Source organism: Scyliorhinus torazame, chromosome 11 (genome assembly GCF_047496885.1).
Source record: "Scyliorhinus torazame isolate Kashiwa2021f chromosome 11, sScyTor2.1, whole genome shotgun sequence".
Lineage (NCBI taxonomy): Eukaryota > Metazoa > Chordata > Chondrichthyes > Carcharhiniformes > Scyliorhinidae > Scyliorhinus > Scyliorhinus torazame.
Genome location: NC_092717.1, coordinates 210,162,341 through 210,186,756, shown reverse-complemented (window position 1 = coordinate 210,186,756; position 24,416 = coordinate 210,162,341). Strand labels below are relative to the sequence as shown.

General features: G+C 45.8%; 1 protein-coding gene across 11 annotated transcripts in view; it reads left to right on the top strand.

Moving 5' to 3' along the window:
- adgrb1a (adhesion G protein-coupled receptor B1a) overlaps positions 1-9,312 on the top strand; it is an 888,347-nt gene extending 879,035 nt beyond the window's left edge. For 8 of the 11 annotated variants that reach the window (XM_072468272.1, XM_072468276.1, XM_072468275.1 and 5 more), the window contains 2 exons: positions 7,108-7,161; positions 8,388-9,312. In XM_072468272.1, the coding sequence (XP_072324373.1) occupies positions 7,108-7,161; positions 8,388-8,582 (249 nt within the window). In that variant the 3' untranslated portion in view covers positions 8,583-9,312. The remainder of the gene's footprint in view (positions 1-7,107; positions 7,162-8,387) is intronic. The other 3 variants (XM_072468279.1, XM_072468274.1, XM_072468270.1) reach the window with 1 other exon arrangement.
- Positions 9,313-24,416: the final 15,104 nt, after the last annotated feature.

The window sequence follows — 24,416 nt, the reverse complement described above, 5'->3', positions numbered from 1 at the left end:
TCTGAATATCACGGCCGCACCCTAGCATCTGCATCAGCTCCGGGTTAACCTGGTCCAGAACCTCGGCACTTGACTGGGACCCAGCTGGGTCCTGGGATGCAGCAGACCTTCGACTACTGTCTCCCCTGGATGGTCCTGCCTCCACCTGATGTGCATCAGCAACTGTGTGGTGCTCACTACAATGTGCCCCCGAACGTTGTCCACTACTTTCGCCCACGAGGTGTGTGTCTCTGCACTGGTGGAGGGTGGAGAGGACAGCTGTAACACCTCGACGGTGGCATTCTCGAAACTCTCCTTCGAGGTGTTCTCTTGGATGGCTGGGGAGGGAGGCCATCCCAAATAGACGAGCACCATCGAATCAAGATCCTGTGGACATGATGTGGTCAGTGGGAGGGAATGATTATTATTCTGGCATGAACAATACATGTGTGACAGGTCATCTGGATGGGGACCGGTGGATACTCACCTCTGCGGCACAGGCCAATCTCAACGTCAGTGACTGCTCTGTCCTCCAGGGCCCAATGTTTGGCACGCCCCCACCCGTCTGCACCAGGGGTCGTGGGCAGGATCGGTGCCAGGAGGCCGATGCCAACTCAGCATACTGTTCGGCGGAGGTTGTTTAGCTTCTTGTGACACTCTTCTCATCCTTGTGACACTCCCCATGCTAACGACCATTGCCACTGCTCCCAGGCGGCACTGGATGTCCTGTGGCTGACCCTCCAACCCCCTCAGGTTGCAGTCTACCGCATTCAACAGTCTGGCGAGGTTGGCATGTCCAAATCGTGGAGCAGGTCTTCGTGTTGGCATGGCTGCGTGTTGTCTGGGGTTTGCTCTGCGGGATCGGTTTAACAGCTGCTCCCTCTTGTTAGCGGGGAGCTGCTGGGCATGGTCCAGGGGAGTCAGCTGGCGAGACAGTCACTTCCAAAGATTAAGCCTGTGGGGCATTATTACTGGCCCTAATTGGCGTTAGATATGGGTCGTATCGGGTCGACCGTCGGGAAGCACCCGCAATTCTAACTCACTACCACAGTGAGAAACTTTTCCATTATTTCGCACTCATAATCTATTATAAAGACTGTAATAAATATACACTTGGATAATAATGATCTGATTGGGCATACTCAAAATAGACTTACGAATGGGAAATCATTTTGATGAACCTATCAGAGATTTTTGAGGATGTTACTTGCAGGATTGATAAAGGGGAGCCAATAGATGTAGTGTACCTAGATTTTCAGAAGGCTTATGTTAAAGTCCGCAAACGAGGTTGCTTCGAAAAACTTAAGTGCATGGGATAGGAGATAATATACCGACATAAGTTAAGTATTGGTTAACGGGCAAAAAACATAGAATAGGAACAAATAGGTCATTCTCACATTGGTAGGCTGTAACTGGTGGGGTACCGCAGGGATCAGTATTCCGGCCCCAGTTGGTCATAATATATTTTAATGATTTGGTTGTGGGGATCAAATGTAATATTTCCCAGTTCTCAGATGACATAAAGCTAGGCAGGAATGTTTGTTGTGAGGAAGATGCAAAGTGACTTCAGGAGGATTTGGACAGACTTAGTGAGAGGGCACGGACTTGGCAGGTGGAATATAAAGTGGAAAAATGTAAGGTTTGGCAGGAGAAAATGGTCTGCAGAATTTCTCCCCCCCCCCACCTTTCAGGTCATCATCCCTTGTGGAATCTCCCTTTAAGCCCTTCCCCCTTCAGACTCCCATTCGCAGCCTATCCCTTTGGCTCTGCACCTTGGCAGTGCCAACCTGATGCTTTGGACTCCGAGGGGTGAGCGCAAAGGGGTGAGTGCCCTACACTTTCCTCCAGGGTGGCAAAGCATTCCTTCAGTGGAGGTAGTGGTCTACGGGGGTTAGGAAGTGTGGAGGGGCTCAGGTCAGAGGTCTTTCCCGGATGAGGGTCATGTGGCAGGTCATCCTTCTGTAGCTTTGAAAATCATAGAACATAGAACATAGAACAATACAGCGCAGTACAGGCCCTTCGGCCCACGATGTTGCACCGAAACAAAAGCCATCCAACCTACACTATGCCATTATCATCCATATGTTTATCCAATAAACTTTTAAATGCCCTCAATGTTGGCGAGTTCACCACTGTAGCAGGTAGGGCATTCCACGGCCTCACTACTCTTTGCGTAAAGAACCTACCTCTGACCTCTGTCCTATATCTATTACCCCTCAGTTTAAAGTTATGTCCCCTCGTGCCAGCCATTTCCATCCGCGGGAGAAGGCTCTCACTGTCCACCCTATCCAACCCCCTGATCATTTTGTATGCCTCTATTAAGTCTCCTCTTAACCTTCTGCTCTCCAACGAAAACAACCTCAAGTCCATCAGCCTTTCCTCATAAGATTTTCCCTCCATACCAGGCAACATCCTGGTAAATCTCCTCTGCACCCGCTCCAAAGCCTCCACGTCCTTCCTATAATGCGGTGACCAGAACTGTACGCAATACTCCAAATGCGGCCGTACCAGAGTTCTGTACAGCTGCAACATGACCTCCCGACTCCGGAACTCAATCCCTCTACCAATAAAGGCCAACACTCCATAGGCCTTCTTCACAACCCTATCAACCTGGGTGGCAACTTTCAGGGATCTATGTACATGGACACCTAGATCCCTCTGCTCATCCACACTTTCAAGAACTTTACCATTAGCCAAATATTCCGCATTCCTGTTATTCCTTCCAAAGTGAATCACCTCACACTTCTCTACATTAAACTCCATTTGCCACCTCTCGGCCCAGCGCTGCAGCTTATCTATATCCCTCTGTAACCTGCTACATCCTTCCACACTATCGACAACACCACCGACTTTAGTATCGTCTGCAAATTTACTCACCCACCCTTCTGCGCCTTCCTCTAGGTCATTGATAAAAATGACAAACAGCAACGGCCCCAGAACAGATCCTTGTGGTACTCCACTTGTGACTGTACTCCATTCTGAACATTTCCCATCAACCACCACCCTCTGTCTTCTTTCAGCTAGCCAATTTCTGATCCACATCTCTAAATCACCCTCAATCCCCAGCCTCCATATTTTTTGCAATAGCCTACCGTGGGGAACCTTATCAAACGCTTTGCCTTTAACAAAGGGACCACATTTGCTGTCCTCCAGTCCTCTGGCACTATTCCTGTAGCCAATGATGACATAAAAATCAAAGCCAAAGGTCCAGCAATCTCTTCCCTGGCCTCCCATAGAATCCTAGGATAAATCCCATCAGGTCCCGGGGACTTATCTATTTTCAGCCTGTCCAGAATTGCCAACACCTCTTCCCTACGTACCTCAATGTCATCTATTCTATTAGCCTGGGGCTCAGCATTCTCCTCCACAACATTATCTTTTTCCTGAGTGAATACTGACGAAAAATATTAATTTAGTATCTCGCCTATCTCTTCAGACTCCACACACAATTTCCCATCCCTGTCCTTGACTGGTCCTACTCTTTCCTTAGTCATTTGCTTATTCCTGACATACCTATAGAAAGCTTTTGGGTTTTCCTTGATCCTTCCTGCCAAATACTTCTCATGTCCCCTCCTTGCTCGTCTTAGCTCTCTCTTTAGATCCTTCCTCGCTACCTTGTAACTATCCATCGCCCCAACCGAAACTTCACACTTCATCTTCACATAGGCCTCCTTCTTCCTCTTAACAAGAGATTCCACTTCCTTGGTAAACCACGGTTCCCTCGCTCGACGCCTTCCTCCCTGTCTGACCGGTACATACTTATCAAGAACACGCAGTAGCTGATCCTTGAACAAGCCCCACTTATCCAGTGTGCCCAACACTTGCAGCCTACTTCTCCACCTTATCCCCCCCAAGTCACGTCTAATGGCATCATAATTGCCCTTCCCCCAGCTATAACTCTTGCCCTGCGGTGTATACTTATCATGAAATCAGCATATTAAGTTATAAAATAAGTTTACCCTCTGAAGTGTTGGAACCATTTAATGTCTCTCCCAATGTTTCAATATCAATTATCTGTCAGAAGAAGGGAACAGTCATCCCTTTAATGTGTTGGAAAGCTTTGAAGCGCTTTTTTTACAGTCAGTTTCAATCAACTTTAGGTTTTTCAAGCCCCTGGGCATGCTTAGAATCCTAAAAGATTTAAACTGCATCGTATACATTCAATTTCCTGGTTCACTGCCTTTAGAAGCCTCTGGATTGACAGGTCCATGCTATTTCAAAGGAGGGTGAGCATTGTTTGGTTTTATAAGAACTTAAGAACATAAGAACTAGCAACAGGAGTAGGCCATCTGGCCCCTCGAGCCTGCTCCGCCATTTAATGAGATCATGGCTGATCTTTGTGGACTCAGCTCCAATAAGAACACCCCTCGGAGTCCAAAGCATCAGGTTGGCACTGCTAAGGTGCAGAGCCAAAGGGATAGGCTGCGAGTGGGGGTCTGAAAGGGGAAGGGCCTAAAGGGGGATTCCACAAGGGATGATGACCTGAAAGGTGGTGGGGGGGGGGGGGGGGGGGGGGAGAAATTCTGCAGACCATTTTCTCCTGCCAAACCTTATAGCTCTGTAGTGGTCCATTAACTGTGAAGTGCTTCCACTTTTGATCAGGTGTTCTTTCTAACCACTATTTTTTTTAAAAGAGGCTATTTCTTTGTTCTGAGTAACTTCCTAGAAAGAGCAGGAGTGGGGGCAGGAGCATCCCAGGAGCAGGTGAATTGGGCTTCCTGCCCGAGAGTCGCTTTAAAATAAATGTAAATGGTGAGAACCTGATCCAAGGCCTGTGGGAGGCCGATCGAGTGGGCCGGGAGACACGCAACGGAGTTGTTGCCCGGCGAATCCCATTTTGGCGCAGACGCCCCGCTCCAGCGGATCGTCGCGATTTCCGCCTGGGGTGAGCAGCCCCTAGGAATCACCCCTTTAGATTACATCCTACTGAGGATCATTTCTAGATCCAGTGTAATCCATTGCATTGATAAGGGGGGACACAGGAAGCCATCTAAAAACTTAGGAATGTCAGCAAGGCAGCCTGAACCTTGCCTTATGGGCAGCATGGTTGCACAAGTGGATTGCACTGTGGCTTCACAGCGCCAGGGTCCCTGGTTCGATTCCCCGCTGGGTCACTGTCTGTACAGAGTCTGCACGTTCTCCCCGTGTCTGTGTGGGTTTCCTCCGGGTGCTCCAGTTTCCTCCCACAGTCCAAAGACGTGCAGGTTAGGTGGATTGGTCATGATAAATTGCCATTAGTGACCAAAAATGTTAGGAAGGGTTATTGGGTTACGGGGATAGGGTGAAAGTGAGGGCTTAAGTGGTCGGTGCAGACCTGTTGGGCCGAATGGCCTCCTTCTGCACTCTATGTTCTATGAATTAGGATGATTTAGAGGTCAGTGTTTAGAAATCCTTTTTCCAGGGAGAGTGTCAATACTGCTTAGCAAATCATATTAAGCTTCAACATGATGCAGAAAATACCTGTTTATAATGACTCCAATTTCTTACATCAGTGATTCCTGAACTAGGGGGGGACACTGTTTAAACATAGGGCTCCCCCTTTGAGGACAATGATGAGGAAAAATATTTTCTCTCAGAGAGTTGAGTGACTTGGGAACCCTCTGCCGCAGAAGGCAATGGAAATTAAATGAAATGAAAATCGCTTATTGTCACAAGTAGGCTTCAAATGAAGTTACTGTGAAAAGCCCCTAGTTGCCACATTCCGGCGCCTGTTCGGGGAGGCTGGTACGGGAATTGAACCGTGCTGCTGGCCTGCCTTGGTCTGCTTTCAAAGCCAGCAATAGCGGGGTCATTGAATATTTCTCAGGCAGAGGTAGGTAGATTCTTGTTCGGCCAAGGAATCAAAGGTTATTGGGGATAGAGGGAATATTGGAAATTTAAATACCAACAGATCAACCCTGATCTTATTGAATGGTGGAGCCGGCTAGAGAGGCCGAATGGCCTACTTCTGCTCCAATTTTATTTGTGGGTAAACTTACCCACAGTTTCCATTACCGTGTTGCTTCTGGCCATCCTCTGCCTTTTCATAGAATCAGGCAGCACAAAAGGAGACCGTTCAGCCCATTGAGCCTTTGCAGGGAATCTGATCTAAATTCCAAATTTGAGATGTTTTCTATCCCCTCTTAACTTTCCCCCATTTTGCTTCCTGTGATCTTCAAATTGGTTCCCAACCAGCTCTACACGAAATCTCTGACTTACCATTCTCAGCCTTTTCAAACAAACATTTCAGGTTTCCCCATGTGGTAATTTGCACAGGTGGTGTGGTAGCACAGAGCTATACATGTGTCAGAATCTGAAAGTTGGATTTGTTTTGCCTCTGACTCTGTTTTCAGGCTGTTTTGATTTGATCGAAGCTCTTGGAGTTTGGGCGAATTTGAATTTTGGCTCAGGTTATTGGTAGATCTTAGCTGCAGCAGAATATGGCAAAGAATTATAATGTTTTAAAGGGCAATTATCCTTCTCTGAAGTAATTGGACATGTGTGCTACAGTGTCTGAACTGTTTATCATTGTGACATCATGGCTTAACAAGTCTTGGAGTGATTGTTTTTTGGCATTCCATGGTGAAACAGAACTCCTTGTGCATAGAAACAGCTCAAAATCTGCCCTTGTGTATCAATTTCAACCACATGGTTAACATTCCACCTTTTATATTCCTATCATGATTGGAAAAGAGAAAACGAATGGGAAAAGCATTGTACAGTCTTGGAGTTAATGTATTACAATATTTCTGTCAACAATTCTAGCACTGTCAAAATATATTAGGCTGAAAGATTTGTCGTGATATCCTAATTAGTATATTTGAAAGGACATTTGCCACCAAGAGTTCTGACTTACAGCCCAGCCCTCAGGTGAAAAAAAACAGTGATACTGGCTGCTTGAGTGCTGTCAGCTCCCAGGATCAGCATAGCACGTCAGCACGAAGATCAGATCAAATCGAATGTGTAGAATTTGACAAATTACTGTCAGAATTGCCACATTACTTGGCCTGTATTAGACAGATACCTACTGATGTTGCTCTCCTGACAAGACTACTGTACTCTAGGTGCTGAGTGTTAATACTGTAGTACTATTGCCTGTCAATACTGCACTGCACTTTTAGTTTTTAGAATTGTTTTCTTTATTAATAGGCAGTGAAACGTTGGAGTGTTTCATCAGCAGGAAGTGATAAAACCAATCTCAGTGTAAGTACGGTGCTTTCTAACTGAATTCTTAACAATTCGCTGTATGCAGGTTGCCTCTGGCACAGTGCTCGGTGGAATGGCCTGGTAACTGCAGAGAGTTGTCAATGGGAGTCCTGGAACTCAATAACTTCACAGCGATAAGCCCTGTGTGTCAAAAGACTAAATGCAGAGAGAACAGCATGTATGGAAAGATCCATCTGACAGGGGTCGTGACAGACAGCTAACCTTCGCTTATGTTTGTTTATGGCTCTCCCTTTGCGGTCTACACTTGGCTTCTGTAACCACTTAAGCTTTGTGCTTGCCAGCTTTGCTTCCCAATTTTTGTCCACTGCACAGAAACATCGCTACGATCCATTTACTTAATCTACCAACAGAAAGTGTCACAAAACCACTTCCTGATCCGTAAAGGTAATGTCGTGGAAGTCATTGGAAATATCCTAAACTTACAGCTTGCTTTATTTTGCACCAGCTAACCGCTTTCCACAGCTGGCAAAGGATGATCCAAGGAACATTAAAGATCACTGACTTATATACAGGGTAAAGGTCCTGAAATCTTAGCTGCCATCAGTGTTTACAAAGGAAAGTTTTCTGCAAATTTATGATTGATTCACCTGTTTTTCTATCAATGTCCTATCAGTGTTTATTAATCCAACTTCAGAAGATCCAAGCACAGCTTCTCTGAATAACCATGCAATGTGGTGCCATGTTGTACCAAATCACAATCAGTTCAGTGGCTATTAAGGTCTATGGTTGCTTGTAAATACAATGTGCCCATGTCTCCTCAATCTTTTACATCCATTAGAACTCCGGTCCAATTAAGCGAATCTCTGCTGCACAATCTTTTCCAACTCTCAAATGTGAAGATTCACTTAGTCACTGCTACAGAGGATAATTTTATTCCAAGAAACACATATGATTATCTCTGTGTGTACATTTCAGAAACTGATACCACTAGCACATGATGTAAAAGCAGCTTAAAATGGGGTGGGGGGGGGAGGGATGTGGAAGCACTTGGTTCCAATGCAACTTCTCAACTGAAAGAATAATCTTTCTCCTTCAGATGCTGATCGGTCTACTGTGTACTTCCAGAATGATTGCATTATCTCAGTCCTAGTATGCATTGGTGCTGTGTGATTACAATGGGCAAGGAGCAGTTTGATTAGAATTCTGGACTTGTGTATCCTTGGACTTAACTGTAATTAATAAGCTGGCCGTTGTCCCAACAGCAAGAGAAACAGACCCCAATCAAGCGGCCTTGGGAAGGAATCCGAAAGATACAGTCTCCACCCACATGGATGAAAAAAGAACTGGATTCCACCCATCCGTCTCCCTTAGAAATGAGGACAGTGGAATGGGAGAAAACGGGAGCAACGATACCACTCGGCGGACAGGACATCATTGATCTTCAGACTGAAGTCTGACCTGAGGAGTGACTTTTTTTTTTAATTTTAAAACAGATTGGTTTCTTTTGAAACCTTATTACAGTACAGATATCTTGTTCTCAGAGAGATATTGTTTTAAACCTTGTGATGCAGTCAGCGTCGTGTTGTCCCACTGCGGTGAGAAAACACGTTAGCGAACACAGTAACCGTAGTCCAGAAACTCTTATCAAAGACAGTAATGGGCAAATATATATATATATAAATATATATATAAATATATAAAAAAAACAAGTAACTTCAGTTTAGTGTTGATTGCTTGATATGCAAGCATTTTTTGCATCAAAATTTTATGGCATTTTCTTGTCATATTGTGTATTATATTAAAAAAAAATGAAATTTCAAACAGTAAATACAATGAACATACTTAAAAACTGTGATGTACCTGTCAAGATTTTAGATATATAAAGCACAAGGCCTTGGTTGCCCTGCTGTATAATATGTAATTATTACACCTATTGACTTTTAGCTTAAATATCTTTCTATACTGTGTTTAATTTCCTGTTAAGTTAACAGACTTTAACAGTGTTATGTACAATGACAGAGTTAAGCTAATGTTATGCCATGTATTTAATAATCGTTGACCCTCGGAGATTCTACTTTTATGGTTGGTTAAACTGGTTCTGGTTTCCTATATCTGTGTTTGTCAGTTTTATGTACAGTTTTCAGAGCACAAAATGAATGTCTCCTTTCTAATAAAAGTGTAAACTATTGGCAGTGTATTTATTAAAGCTCGTCCTAACGGCGCAAAAAAAATCAGAGGGTGAGATTAGTTAACACCTGCCGGATTCTAAACTTCCATTTTTTAGCTCACTAAACCTTACATTGGAGGCAGGCAGGAAGTCACCCCTCATGGGGCCGAAGGTCGGGCACATATTTAAAGAGCATCTCCTCTACCCTTCCCCAACAACCCTTCATGGCTTCCTTTGTTATCACATAAGTAACTTGCACTGCCACAGCCTCGTCTTCAGCGTAGGCTGGCCTTTTCAGAGGCTCCCCAAAGTGGCCACTGCCGTGGCAACTCACCATTAATCATGGGAGAAGTCTACCTCGCCAGGTGGATGCCACTTCTTTACAGTCGGAATGATAAACGTTCTAATTTCACGCGGGGGGTGGTAGTAATTTCGAGTGGGGTCTTAATTCAGACAAGCTGGCCTTTGAACAAGCATGCATGAAATGTTAATGCATGGGAAAAGGCTTCCCAGCATTGTCCATCGGGAAGCTCGACCTGCTTGTGAAGTCACAAGAACATAGTTGCTAAAGTTCATCCTGCCATCAGAGAACTGATTTTAGCCTTGCTTCAAATTAATTTCCCCCACGTGCCAAGCTTCTTGCTGCTGCGGGGGGGGAACCAAAGGTTCCGCCCATTGAATCTTACAATCTAAAAAGATCTATCTGCTCATTAAGCTTGTCCCAACTCTCCGAAAGAGCAATCTCTGGTCGTAGATGATATCTTAAAATAATGGACTTTTAAAAAAAATTACTGGTACAATATATGCTGCTTTGTTTGGTCTTCTATACCTTACAAAGGATTCCACAAAACACCTAGACTTGTCTAAACCAGGATCTTTATTGAGTCTTGTGTGGTAAGCTGGCAATCTGTTACAGAGTACGTTATTATGGACTCTGCTTATATACTCCTCTGGAACAACACCTAGCACTGATGGTCCACTTGTATGCTTTTATTACACTCTGCAAACTTCTGATCATGGCCGGATGCGTCTCCCCTTATCTGGGAGTTGCTGGTCACCTGACCTTGGTTGTGAGACCACATGGTGTGCCTGCACTGCCACCTGCTGTTTGGAGGTCGCACACCATCTATGATCTAGTCCATATGCCGCCAATACATTTTCTCTGTGATTATCTGGCAATTATTTCAACCTGCAGGGAGACCTCTCCAAATACTTACAACATATTGTTTGATATGGTATTTAAGCACAGAGACAAGGAGTGTCTGATGTTTCATCACTAATCAGTGCTGAGCCAACTAACCTCTGTTGAAGCAGCAGAACCAGTGTAGCAGTTAAACAAGAAATAGGCAGGGGGTCTACTTCTGATTGCTGTCCCGAGCTTCAATGTAACCTGCATGAATCTTAAGTATGAATTGTATTCATCCATGATGCCACCACTTTCACTGTGGCAAAAAAACCTGTCAGTAGTCCCTGTCAAGCTTCACACATAGCTGACTTGCTCTCAGAGTATCTCTCTTAAATACTGACATGTCTGTATTAAAACTTCTCCTCCATAAAAAAAACTGGTTTGAGCCCAACTGGAGACTTTTACCCACATCTGGACAGCATGCTTTAGGGAAGATGTGAAGGCTTTGGAGGGCATACCAAAATGATTAGTCCAAATGATTCCCGGGATGAGGGGATTACAGCTATATGGACAATTTGGAGAAGCTGAAGTTGATCTATGAGAAGGGAAGGCTGAGGCTAGATATGTTAAATATCATAAGAGTTTTGATAGTGCGAATAAAGCAAAATTGTTTCCAATGACTGAAGGATCAAGAAACAAAGGTTTACGGTGATTGGCAAAGGAACCGGAGAAAACTGGCAGACATTTCTTATTTGTTGTCTTAAGTGCCAACTCCGGCAGGAAAAGCGGAGTGTAGACAGCCAGTTGCATTTCCTGCTTTTCCCACCATATTTTTAAACACTAGATCAAGGAGGTGGGTCCTACAACGACACACTGGCCTGGGCTATGAATTATCCTGCCCCACCAGCAACCTCTTAAATGCACTCTGAAATCAGAGATCAGTTCCAGGGCAATTAGGGATGGGCAATAAATGCTGGGGGTGGGGTGCAGAACTTTTCACGTGAGAGGATGTTACAGTGAATCTAGAATCCCTATAGTACAGAAGAAGGTTATTCGGCACATCAGGTCAACACCCACCCTCTGAAAATGCACCCTACCTAGGCCTCTCCATAATGCCACAGAGGGTCAATTAGCATAGTCAATCCATGAATCCTGCACATCTTTGGGCATCTTTAGTGGTGGGGCCTGCTAATTTAAAATGTATTCTAATGCATTTTTGTCATTGAATGACGGGAACCCTGTTACGACGCTGGCGGGGGGGGGGGGGGGGGCAATCGGGCAGAGACATCCCGCTGGCTTAAATGCCATTTTGGATCTTCTGCTCGGTTTTCCAACCCCTCCGCTATTTCCTCCCACCAAAAACAGAGGAAACATCTGTTAAATGCAGCGAGCGGTTAAGATTTGACTGAAAAAGTGACAAACACAGATTCAATACTAGCCTTCAAAGGGGAACTTGAGAAATATCTGAAGGAGAAAAAAAATTGCAGGGGTACGTCAGGCATGTGTAAATCTTCACATCAATTACTGACAGACTTCTTGGTTGGGGTCTCACAAAGGAATGCAACCTGCCCTTACTCAATATTCATGTTGGGGCTGGTTTAGCACAGTGGGCTACGACAGCTGGCTTGTAATGCAGAACAAGAACAGCAGCGTGGGTTCAATTCCCATTCCAGCCTCCCCTAACAGGCGCCGGAATGTGGCGACTAGGGGCTTTTCACACTATGTTCATTGAAGCCTACTTGTGACAATAAGTGATTATTATTATGTGGGAAGAGGTATAGGGGGCGGGGGCGGGGGCGGTGCGTGGGAATATATGAATTGCACTTCAGAAGAGCTGGGACAGACCGGCTTTATTTCATGGGATGTGAACATTGTTGGCAAGGGCAGCATTTGTTGCCTACCCCTAAATATCCTTGAACTGAGTCACTTGCTCGGCCTTGTCAGAGGCCATTTAAGAATTAACAACATTGCTGTGGATCTGAAGTCAAACGTAGGCCAGAGCAGGTAAGGACCGCAGATTTCTTTTCCTGAAGGACACCAGTGAGCCAGATGGATTTTTCACAAAATTCGACAATGGTTTCATTGTCACTATTGTTGAGACGAGCTTTTAATTCCAGATTCTGTTAATTGAATTCAAATTCCACCAGCTGCTCTGTTGGAACTTGAACCCTTTAACTCATATCCCCAGAGAATTAGTCTAGGCCTACTGGATTACCCATTCAGTGACATTACCACTATGATGACACCACCTTTCCTGTGTTGCAAAACTCTATGGGCTGGGTTTTACAGGGTTGTGGACTGCTCACGACAACCCCATCACTCCTCCCGTCGACTTCATAAATGCCTACCCTACAGCGATAATATGCTGGAGGTGTCCTTCACAAGCTAAGTGTAGGATTTTGCCCCTCAGAGAAAAGAAGTCCCACTTTTGAGACTAGTCCCAGTAGCACCAGAACACAACCATGCCAAGATGGGGGACAACATGGACGCAAGACTATGATGAGTCCTGGGTTTTTGATGAGCAATTGGGGACTTGGGGAACCTAAGGAGGATGGGAGGAAGTGGGGTGCTCAGGATTTGGAGGTTGAGGGGAGTCACAAAGGAGAGGTAATTTATTGGATGGGGGTGCCCCCAATGGGCACAAGGAACCCACCGCCGCCCAGCCCCCCCCCCCCAAACGTGGTAACCCTTTCCTGTCTTTTTACCTGAGATAGTGAAGTAGCGGGTTGGCTTCTATTCCGTCTTCCTCAGTAGCATGTATTGTCACGGCAGTGGTGCAAACGGGCCCTTAATTTGCCAAATTGCCTCAGGGCAGGTGATCTGGCTGGCAAATGCCTTACCCATTGTATTATGCGGCATAGCGGAAAGATGGTGTCCTAGCTAACTGTCCTTATGTACATACTCCCTGCCTGCAAATACCTGAACTTTTTTATCTATTCAAATTATCTGGGTCAGCCCATTGCTAATTTCCCTTGAACTGAGTGGCATGCTAGGCCATTTCAGAGGGCATTTAAGATTTAACCACATTTCTCTGCATCGAGAGACACATGTAGGCCAGACTGGGTAAGGACGACCGATTTCCTTCCCTAAAGGATATTAGTGAACCAGATGTACTTTTGTGACAGTCGACAATCGTGATCATGATTCGACTTTTAATTTCCGAGTTTCCATAGTTTTGGACGGAGGAGAAACCATAATATTCCCCTCACCGATTCTATTCGTGGCCTGAAAGACAACGGAACAAACTTTCCGTTCTCCGCACAGAAATTTGGTTGAGGCGGGGAAACTGGCACGCAGCTCGCAGACTGCACAGCCGGCTTTTCTCTCCCGTTAATCCATCACTCTGTGCAGAAAAGATCTGGAGGCGTGGCTCACGCTGTCACGCTGATGGAGTGAGGCACGGCTGGATCATTCTGGCAGCCGGGAACCCAGAGATCGGGGCAGTCCCTCAATCCCCGATAGGCATCGCAGGAACCACCTCCCCATATACACACAGACAACATCCCTCCTCCTATACATGGGGAATCACACACACAAGGGGAACACCCAAGTGTGCGGGGGCTAATGCCGGTGTACTGCCCGGGCATGTTCCCCGGGGTCTATACTTACCAGTGTGCTGGCAGCAGTGTCCTTCCTTGATTCCTGTTTTCAATAAAGCAGTTGTATACTGGGACTAGCTGGGTAGCTCTTTAGGAGCTGATGCGGACACAATGGGCCAAATGTCCACCTTCTGCACTGTAAATAACAAAAATCCTTGCTGACAAAATGTGGTAGGTCTATAAGGCAGGGAAGCCTGCTAATTGTATTTACAGATTTTGAAATGAATTTTCCACTTTTCCCCTGGCTGATTATAATGAGCAGTAGTATTTTCTAAAGCTCCACCCGCCACAAAGTATAGACCCAGATTTAGCACTCCTTCGTCTGATGTGTGTCACAAACCAAGCTGATGCTATCTGAGAAGGTGTCCCAACTTGGAACACTGGTTTGTGGGGGTGTATAGGTTTGTTTTTGGAATGATGTGAGGAAACAAGTGAAACCCCATTGAGAATAAGCAGCCCAGCCGCCGTGTAACGATTATTAAAGGCTATTATATTAAAGAAAAAACAATACACAATATCAGGACTATACTACGCTAAAACAATTCCGTATATGAATTATTAAACACACACAGTTTATGTAGAATGTATCCCTTGTTCCAAAATATAAATATGATCCCTGAACCCATAAGACTCCTTAAGACTTCTCCTTTCCCCCAAACAACACCCAGTTTAAATAGATTAAATAAGTCAAAACCAGCTTATAGTTACAACACATTCAGGGAGGATACATACTCAAGCCCTGTCCTGGTCCAGCGAAGATATTTAAACTGTTGTAACAAAGGTTTTCTGCACTGCCTTGTCTCTAAGACTTAGAGGCTGTTAGATGTACAACTTGGCCTCCAGGCTGCTAGCAAGAAACTGGCGTGTCTGATCTGAGGCTGCTGGGTGTAAAACTGGCCAATCTTGCTTCTGAGGGGCCTGGCAATCATACCATTTTCCACTTTGATTTTTCCTTCTGTGCATTTGGCTGATGCCCACCGAAATTCCTTGGGCGGGATTCTCCACTCCCACGCCGAAATGGCCGCGCCGTCGTAAACGCCGTCGAGGTTCACGACGGCACGGAACGGCCCCGGTCCCGACCGATTCAGGCCCTGACAATGGGCCAGTATCGGGGCCGCGTCATCTACCCGCGCCAGGCTTTGTCGCCCGCGCATGCATGGTTGCCGTCCTGTCCAAATCCGCCCCGCAAGAAGATGGGGGACGGATCTTGCGGGGCGGCAGAAGGAAGGAGGTCCTCCTTCAGAGAGGATGGCCCAACGATCGGTGGGCACCGATCGCGGGCCACCCCACATTTAAGGTACCCCCGGTGCAGGATCCCCCCTCGCCCCCCCACAGCCCCCGCCCCCCCAGCGTTCACGCACCGCCCACGACTGTAGCGACCAGGTGTGGACGGCGCTGGGGGGCACCCGCCATTTTGGCCTGGCCGCTCGGCCCGTCCGGGCTTCAGAATAGCGGGGGTGCTGGAGAATCGCCATTTTCGGTGTCTCCGGTGACTCTCCGGCCTGCGGCCCGCGAAACTCGACCGGGCCGTTCCCGCCGCTTGGGAGAATCGCGGGAGGGCGTCGGACCGGCGTCCCTGGAAATTTTGGCGGCCCAGGCGATTCTCCCAACCGGCGTGGGAGTGGAGAATCGCGCCCCTTGACTCTGTAAATTAACATGTGCATGTCTCACTGATCTCTCAATTATCTAGATAATCGGTTTCTGCTAATAATGGATTCATACCTGCTCCTATCTGCTAATATCGTCACTTGGAATGACACCACTCATCTGGCCTTTTGAGGCATGGCTACTGTTGTTGCTGGGCAGATTTATACCTGTTGCTGGGCATATTTCTTATGTCTTGTTAAATTCGTGTTACTGCTGTTACGAGGCAAATCCATGATATGTGGCTGGGTTTAAGAATCTCAGCACAGACGGGGAGCAATTCTGGACTCGTACTGAGCATTTAATTGACTCATCTGGACAGTCGGACTATTCATTTCCCGACATCCCATTCACATTGATGACCTTTCCGATAGCTGTCGTACTGGAACGTTAACCTTTCTCTCCCGAGATTCTGACTGACCTGCTGGATATTTCCAGCCTTTATTTTTGTTTTCCTTTCAGACTTTCAGGATCCCAGTATTCTGCTTTAATAACTGGATCATTACAGGATAATTGCAAAGTCATGGCACCATTGACGTGACAAACAAAACCAACCAACACTTCAGCAATTGACCTAATTACAGGGGCATTGTATGCTTTAATTGATACGCAAAGCATGTTATCCCTGAAGCACATCACTGTTTATAGTATGTGAAGACAACAGTCGGCCCCAAGTGTTTATTATGCAGGCCCTTTAGAGCATGACAGATTTAAACAACAACTTGCTTTCTAAACTGTGGATTTTAAAGAACAAATTCTCTACTGGCTTCAGAAACAGACACGTAACTGAAATGGAACATTGTATCCTTTTGAATAGGTTTTCAGTGCTTTGTTTTCTCCATCCTCTACTGATTGAATATTCACAAATATTTCCTTCCCAACAGTCATCGTCTGTCAAATCAAAAGCTTTTGCTCACTCTATATTGGGTATTGTGCAGTGATGTGGAATAACTAATGAATAGCTCCTTTTTACGGTATAAATAAGCTAACTATAAATATCACCGTGGCGCTGGATCAGTTGTTGCGCTGCACTCTTTTCAAAACAAGTTACATCCATCAGCGATGGGCTCGTCTTCTCTCTCTCTCTCGGGAGCTTTGACCTTTTGGTGAGTTGAGCCCTTTGGTTGACAGACTAGCAGAGATAATCAAGCATTGCTTGCTCCTGGCAAAGTGAGCCTCAGGCCTTCATTTTTTAAACATCACTTTGCATTTTAAACCAGCACGAGGCCGCTCGTTGCTGTCATGAATTTACTCAACATGGAGTGCATGGGGGTTGTTATTATAATGCAGAGAATGTTCGACATGTTAGATAGTCCTGGACTCATTTTAATTCCGCTGGCTTAAGTTTTCTTTGTCTATTTATTATCAAAGCTTTTCCTCACCAGAAAAAAGATGTTTATTAGTTGCTGTGGTATTCACTTGTTCACAAGAAATCCAAACAACGGGATCCTTCGAAACAGAATTTTGGTTACAGGAACGTATGAAACAAAGCCCTTGTTTAATACTTTGATTCCTAAGCAGTGTACCAAATAGTGATGTGCATTGACAGAACTACAGAGTTACTGGCACTGTATCTTTTGTCACTCAGTGAGTTCTCCATCATGTGCACAGACAACTAGTCAGAACCTATTGGTTAGCACAAAGTCAGCCTCGACCCATATCCCAGTGACAGTCCAGATTAGATATTTAGTACAATTTCCTCCATTCTGCGAGTACTCCGCTTTGGAGGGTGCGGAGCATCGCGAAAGCAGCACCGCCCCCGATTTGGTCGTGAACGGGGATTCTCCGGCCGATCACCGAACGCGATTTCGGCGACCAGAGAATCCCGCCCCTCAACAATGATGGCTTTGGGGGGAGTGCTGGAATATTCACTATAATGACAATGGGATCCAAGGTTATTGGCGGAGGCTGGAGATTAACTAGAGGCAGGTCTACTTGCCCAGTGTGAAGTTCCAAAATGAATGCAGGAACACTGACAAGGGGAGGGTCAAAGCTAATTTCAAAGTAAAAATGCAACACCGCTATCTTGAAACCCCCAAATTATTGTGTAGTTTTAAATGGAAACTGGTTAAGAATCTGCACGGGTTAAGAATCTGGCGCAGTGTGGGAGGAGCCTAGCGCCAAGCCAAGGGGCTCTTTCGAGGCACCCTTAAACTGCTTAGTCACAACATTGAAATGGAGTGCTCTCTAAACATTGGTGAGCGATCATCAGAAGCACAGCATGGATGTCTGTGCCAGGTACCCTGGGAGTTCCCATTATTCATACATCCTAAGTCACTCCCAGGTGCCTCACATATTTGAACTCCCTCAGGGCTGACTGCTTCAGGATAAGGGGTACCCGCTCAAATGTTGGTTAGGATACCCATACGTTATCCTCTAAGTCACTCGGAGGAGAAATACAATGTGGCGCATAAGTCAGCACGATCCATCATCAAGCAAAACATTGGCACCCTGAAGATGAGCTTCCGATCTTTAGACCGCTCAGGTGGGGCTCGGCAGGACTCTCCACAGAGGGTGTCCCAGATCATACTGGTGTGTTGCACCCTTGATAACTTGGCACTTCAAAGAGGGGATCCCTTGCCAAAGGGAGACACGGAGGAGACTGAGAGTTCCTTGAATGATGAAGAGCAGGAAGAGCATGAACTTGAAGGCAGAGATTAAAGTTAGCTTACATGTGAGGATGACACTGAAGAAGCACAAGATGGAAGCCATTTCTGTGCCACACTGAAAACCACAAGATTCCAGGAGGAGTAATGACAGGACATGGCCACATTCCTTCTATTCCTTGCTGCCATGCCAGTGCATTGAAAAGCATTTACAGCCAGCCACAGCAAATTTAGCATATAGATTTGCACTGTAAACCCTCATGATTCATCAGGCCTTAATCTTTGGAAAAGTCAGTGGCAAACTTTGTACCAGTGCCCTCTGGGAAGTGAAATTTGACACAACAGCACAATTGCTGCGTTAAAGGACTTGATGCAGTTGTCACCGCCTTAATGAGAAATGTTTAGTGGACACTGAGATATGCATGTGTTTGGAGAAACCATCATAGCAGCAGCTCTTGGTTTTGGCACTAACAATGAAGGCAGCCTTCTCAATTTGAGAAACAATTACAGCTAACCCTCCAAGACTATTGAGCATACCTAACTCCATGTGGTCTTGTAAGGAGTAGAGGTTCCCAACAATTTGGAAAACACTTCCAGTAAAGGGTTTAACACATCTCCCTGACAAAACACAAGGGTCATATCATGACTTAGCTACACAACACATGACTGTAAGGCTCACAAAGGGAGACGAAAGCTGAGTGGGAGCATTGTTCACCCTTGCATTACGCACAACGCTTTCAAATAATGAAACCATTCCTATGAATAGCAAATGTAGGCTGGATTTGAACTGCTCTATTCTCAACTATTACACCCCAAAACAATGTCCACTGAAGACACTGAATTCCTGAAAACGAGGCCTTCAGACCAACCCATAAATGCATATCAGTAAATCTGACAAAGGGATGAGAATAGTCATCCCTAACAAGCATCAACAAAATGCCGTTCTTAGTGACAGGTCTATATTCATATCCATTGGGCCTGCTGCTCAAAACGACCAGGCAGCCTAGCTCAATCAAAGAAATAAAGAAACAAAGAACAATACAGCATAGGAACAGGCCCTTCCGATCTCCAAGTCGGTACTGATCACGTGTGCTACCTGCACCGATCACGTGGCATTTCTAGACCAATCGCCTGTATCTTTCTGTGCCCTGTCTGTTCATGTGCCTATCCAGATAAGTCTTAAAGGTTGCTAATGTATCTGCCTGAGCCACCTCACTTGGCAGTGCATTCCAGGCCATCACCACCCTCGGTGTAAAAAACTTCCCCCGTACATCTCCACTGAACCTTTCCCGCTCACCTTGAACTTGTGCACCCTTGTAATTGTCATTTCCGCCCTGAGAAAAAACCTACAACTGTTCACCCTATCTATACCCCTAATAATTTTATAAACTTCTATCAGGTCGCCCCTCAGCCTCCATCTCTCGAGGGAGAACAATCCCAGTTTATTCAATCTCTCCTCAAAGCTAATACCCTCCATACCAGGCAACATCCTGGTAAACCTTTTCTGTACTCTCTCCAAAGCCTGCACGTCCTTCTGGTAATGTGGTGACCAGAATTGGACACAGTATTCCAAATGTGGTTGAACCAACGTTCTATATAACTGGAACATATGTTTTGAGCTTTTATACTCAATACCCCGTCCGATGAAGACAAGCATGCCATACGCTTTCTTTACCACCATGTCCGCCAGTGCTGCCACTTTTAAAGATGTGTGGGCCTGCACGCCCAGATCTCGCTGTGTCTCTATGCTCCTGATGGTTCTGCCATTTATTTTATAGCTCCCACCTGAATTGGATCTACCAAAATGCATCATCTTGCATTTGTCCGAGTTAAATTCCATCTGCCATTTCTCCGCCCAATTTTGCAGTCTATCTATTTCCTGTTGTATTCTCTGACAATCTTCATCTCTATTCGCAACTCCTGCAATCTTAGCTTCATCTGCAAACGTGCTAATTAGGCCCACTACGTTTTCTTCCAAGTAATTTATTTATATTACAAAGAGCAGAGGTCCCAATACTGATCCCTGCGGAACACCACTAGTTCCAGACCTCCATTCGGAAAATCGCCCTTCCACTGCTACCTTCTATCTTCTATGGCCAAGCCAGTTCTGGATCCATCCAGCTAGTTCACCCCTGACCCCATGTGATTTAATCTTTTGCATTAGCCTGCCATGAGGAACCTTATCAAATGCTTTGTTAAAGTCCATGCAGACAACACCCACAGCCCTTCCCTTGTCAGTCATTTTTGTCACCTCCCCAAAAATGTCAATTAAATTAGCGAGACATTACCTCCCTCATCCAAAACCATGCTGTCTGTCACTAATAAGACCATTCACTTCAAATGCGCATAGATCCTCAGCAGGATTCTCTGACCCCCTACCGGGTCGGAGAATCCCCGGGGGGCAGCGTGAAACCCGCCCCACTGCTCCGATGCTGGCTGCCGTATTCTCCGGTGCCGGTTTTCGGGCGGGGGCAGGGATCACGCCACGCCAGTTGGGGGCCGTTGGCAGCGGCCCCCCCGGCAGTTCTCAGGGCCCCGATAGGCCGAGCGGCCGTCGATTTCTGGCCAGTCCCGCCGGCGTGAAATGGACATAGTCACACACGGCGAGACCTGGCTGGTAGGCCGGCTGGTGCGGTCCTCGGGGGAGATCCGCCCCCCCCCCCCCCCACAGTTCCCTGGCCCGCGATCAGGGCCCACTGATCTGCGGGCGGGCTTGTGCCATGGGGGCACTCCTTCCTTCCGCACCAGCCTCTGTTGGGCTCCGCCATGGCCAGCGCGGAAAAGACCCCGCCCCTGCGCATGTGCAAGAATACGCCGGCCAGTCTGCACATGCGTGGAACCACGCTAGCGGTTCAGCGCATGCGCTAACTTGCGCCGGCTCTCCGGTGCCGGCCTAGCCCCCGGAAGTGCGGAGGATTCCTCAACTTCTGGTTGGCCCAACGCCGGAGTGGTTTGCGCCAATTTCTTATGCCGGCGTCTACACATCGGGATATTCGGGAGAATCCCACCCCCTATCTCTGAGAATCTTTTCCAATAATTTCACTACCACTGACGTCAAGTTCACTGGCCTATAAATACCCAAATTATCCTTGCAACACTTCTTAAATAACAGTACAACATTGTCTATCCTCCAGTCCTCTGGGATCTCACCTATGGCCAACGAGCAAACAAAGATTTCTGACAGAGGCCCAGCTATTTAATCTCTTGTCTCCACACACTGTAAGTTTGGTCTTATCGGCAACCATTTGCTCACCATCCAAGCTTGGTGCTGAAATAGGGTGCATCAAACGGTGGGTAATGGCTACCCTGGTTAAATCATTTTGCACTGTATGAAACCCATGAGCCGGACAAAGGCCGTCACTTTTATCCTTGAAAGGTGTCCAGTCTACCCCAGATTACCCTGGAAGGCAAGGTTCCTCGAAGATTTGAGCAACCAGTGTAGTTAGTTGTTTAATACTGCTACAATGCAGTAGCAACACGAGTGGCATCCACCACTCACAGGGTGCTGCAGTCAAATTAGGAAGACACTCTGCCTGTCACACAAATGAGTAACATGCTGTGTAATTTTCGGTCCAAGTGTGATATAGGTGTGTAGGCCATATATCCCAAAGACTGGCAGATTGTATCAACAGCATGTCCCAGATGCTGTTCATAATGGGAAAGGTACAGACCATACCCAACCAGCCTGCGCTTGCAAAACCCAAAACACAGTGCCCAGCATTAGAGGTGATCCTGCGGTTGGACAACATATGCTAAATACTCCTCAGTGTGCTGAGAACCAATTTAAGATTGCCAGTTGGACTTGCAGCATGCCACATTTGCATGTACTGGGAGTGTTAAGAATCCTGCTGATGTTAGATGCGAGGGTATCCCAAAACCCAGAAGTATAACTTGGACCACCAGTTCTTAAGAGTGTTTTTTTTCTTCAGTTTGGTATAATGTGAGGATAGATATGCAAACTAGTGAGGGAAAGGTCCAGCCTTGTGTGACCATTCAAATAAAATAATGTTTATTAACTTGTAAAAATACACAACAAGAAAGACCACAAAACAAAACAAAGGCACACTTCATGACAATAATGGCCACAAACAGACACTATATTCTGGAATTAACCCTGTTCCCATTTAGCTATGTTCCTGAACTCTGAGAAATGTCCCTTGTCCCAACAAACACCCTATGCAGTTAAATCTAGCAAATAGTTACCGCCCACAAGTTATCTTTAAGTTTAGGAGACCTTTCTTCGATTCAGTGTAGTTTTCCTCTGAGGTTTTCAAATCAGCAGCTTCTGGTCTAGAATTCTGCTTTCTGGAAAAGCTTATCTTTGCAGCTGGGCATGGTTATGGTCAGAACAGTTTACCAGCTGCTTCTCTTCTCTCTCCTCTCCATCTCCTTCCTTTGTCAGTATAGAGCAACTTATTATTGATTTACCATATTTCCCTTTTGATCAACTTCCACCTGAATGAATCACCTTAGAATCCAAGCTTTTAGCATGTGAACTGCATTCTCATGTCATCACATTGGACTCATCTCTTCTGCAGTTTTAACACCTAAAATTCTATACTCTACTGTTCCCCACTTCATTTCAGTAAATATTTGTTTACCCTGCTTCTAAGCTGGTTTAAATTTCAACAATGCTTGGCAGTTAACTATCAGTCACTTGGTGCATTCTCAATGGCAACACCTTTAACATTTAGAGTATACTTGCCAACAATCAGCACTTTATTCTCATATAGTATAAATTGCTGTTTTTCCCTTATGTCGGCATTCTTGCAAAGTGCGCTGTTGAGTGTAAGATGAAAAGCTTCAACGTGTCTCTTTTTTCAGCAATACTGAAGTTCTGTACTACTAAATGACTCTAACAGCAAATCTTTTTACAAAGGCGGATTAGAAATACAGTGATTGAGCACTCATAACCCAGAATTAATGTCAAAGTTTCTTAATTTTTTTAACCTTACCACACAGTCTTGTTATATATCCAACATCCACAAAGGTGAATTTGGATTTTGGATTTTGTTTATTGTCACGTGTACCGAGGTACAGTGGAAAGTATTTTTTTGTGAGCAGCTCAACAGATCATTAAGTACTCGAAAATAAAATAAAATAAAAAACATAATAGGGCAACACAAGGTAGACAATGTAACTACATAACACCGGCATCGGTTGGAGCAGATAGGGATGTAGTATTAATCAGGTCAGTCCATAAGAGGGCCGTTTAGGAGTCTGGTAACAGTGGGGAAGAAGCTGTTTTTGAGTCTGTTCGTGCGTGTTCTCAGACTTTTGTATCTCCTACCCAATAGAAGAAGTTGGAAGAGTGAGTAAGCCGGGTGGGAGAGGTCTTTGATTTTGCTGCCCGCTTTCCCCAGGCAGCGGGAGGTGTAGATGGAGTCAATGGATGGGAGGCAGGTTTGTGTGATGGACTGGGTGGTGTTCACGACTCTCTGAAGTTTCTTGCGGTCTTGGGCCGAGCAGTTGCCATACCAGGCTGTGATGCAGCCAGAAAGGATGCTTTCTATGGTGCATCTGTAAAAATTGGTAAGAGTTAATGTGGACTTGCCGAATTTCCTTAGTTTCCTGAGGACTTATAGATGCTGTTGTGCTTTCTTGGTTGTAGCGTCGGCGTGGATGGACCAGGACAGATTTTTGGAGATGTAAACCTCGAGGAATTTGAAGCTGCTGACCATCTCCACCTCGGCCCCATTGATGCAGACAGGGGTGTGTACAGTACTTTGCTTCCTGAAGTCAATGACAAGCTCTTTAGTTTTGCTGGCATTGAGGGATAGATTGTTGTCGCTGCACCACTCCACTAGGTTCTCTATCTACCTCCTGTATTCTGAATCATTGTTATTTGAGATCCGCCACATTATGGTCATATCGTCTGCAAACTTGAAGGTGGAGTTGGAACCAAATTTTGCCACGCAGTTGTGTGTGTACACGGAGTATAGTGGGGGGCTAAGTACACAGCCTTGCTGGGCCCCGGTATTGAGGACTATTGTGGAGGAGGTGCTGTTGTTCATTCTTACTGATTGTGGTCAGTGAGTCAGAAAGTCAAGGATCCAGTTGCAGAGCGGGGAGCCAAGTCCTAGGTTTTTGTGCTTTGATATGAGCTTGGCTGGGATTATAGTGTTGAAGGCGGTGCTGTAGTCTATACA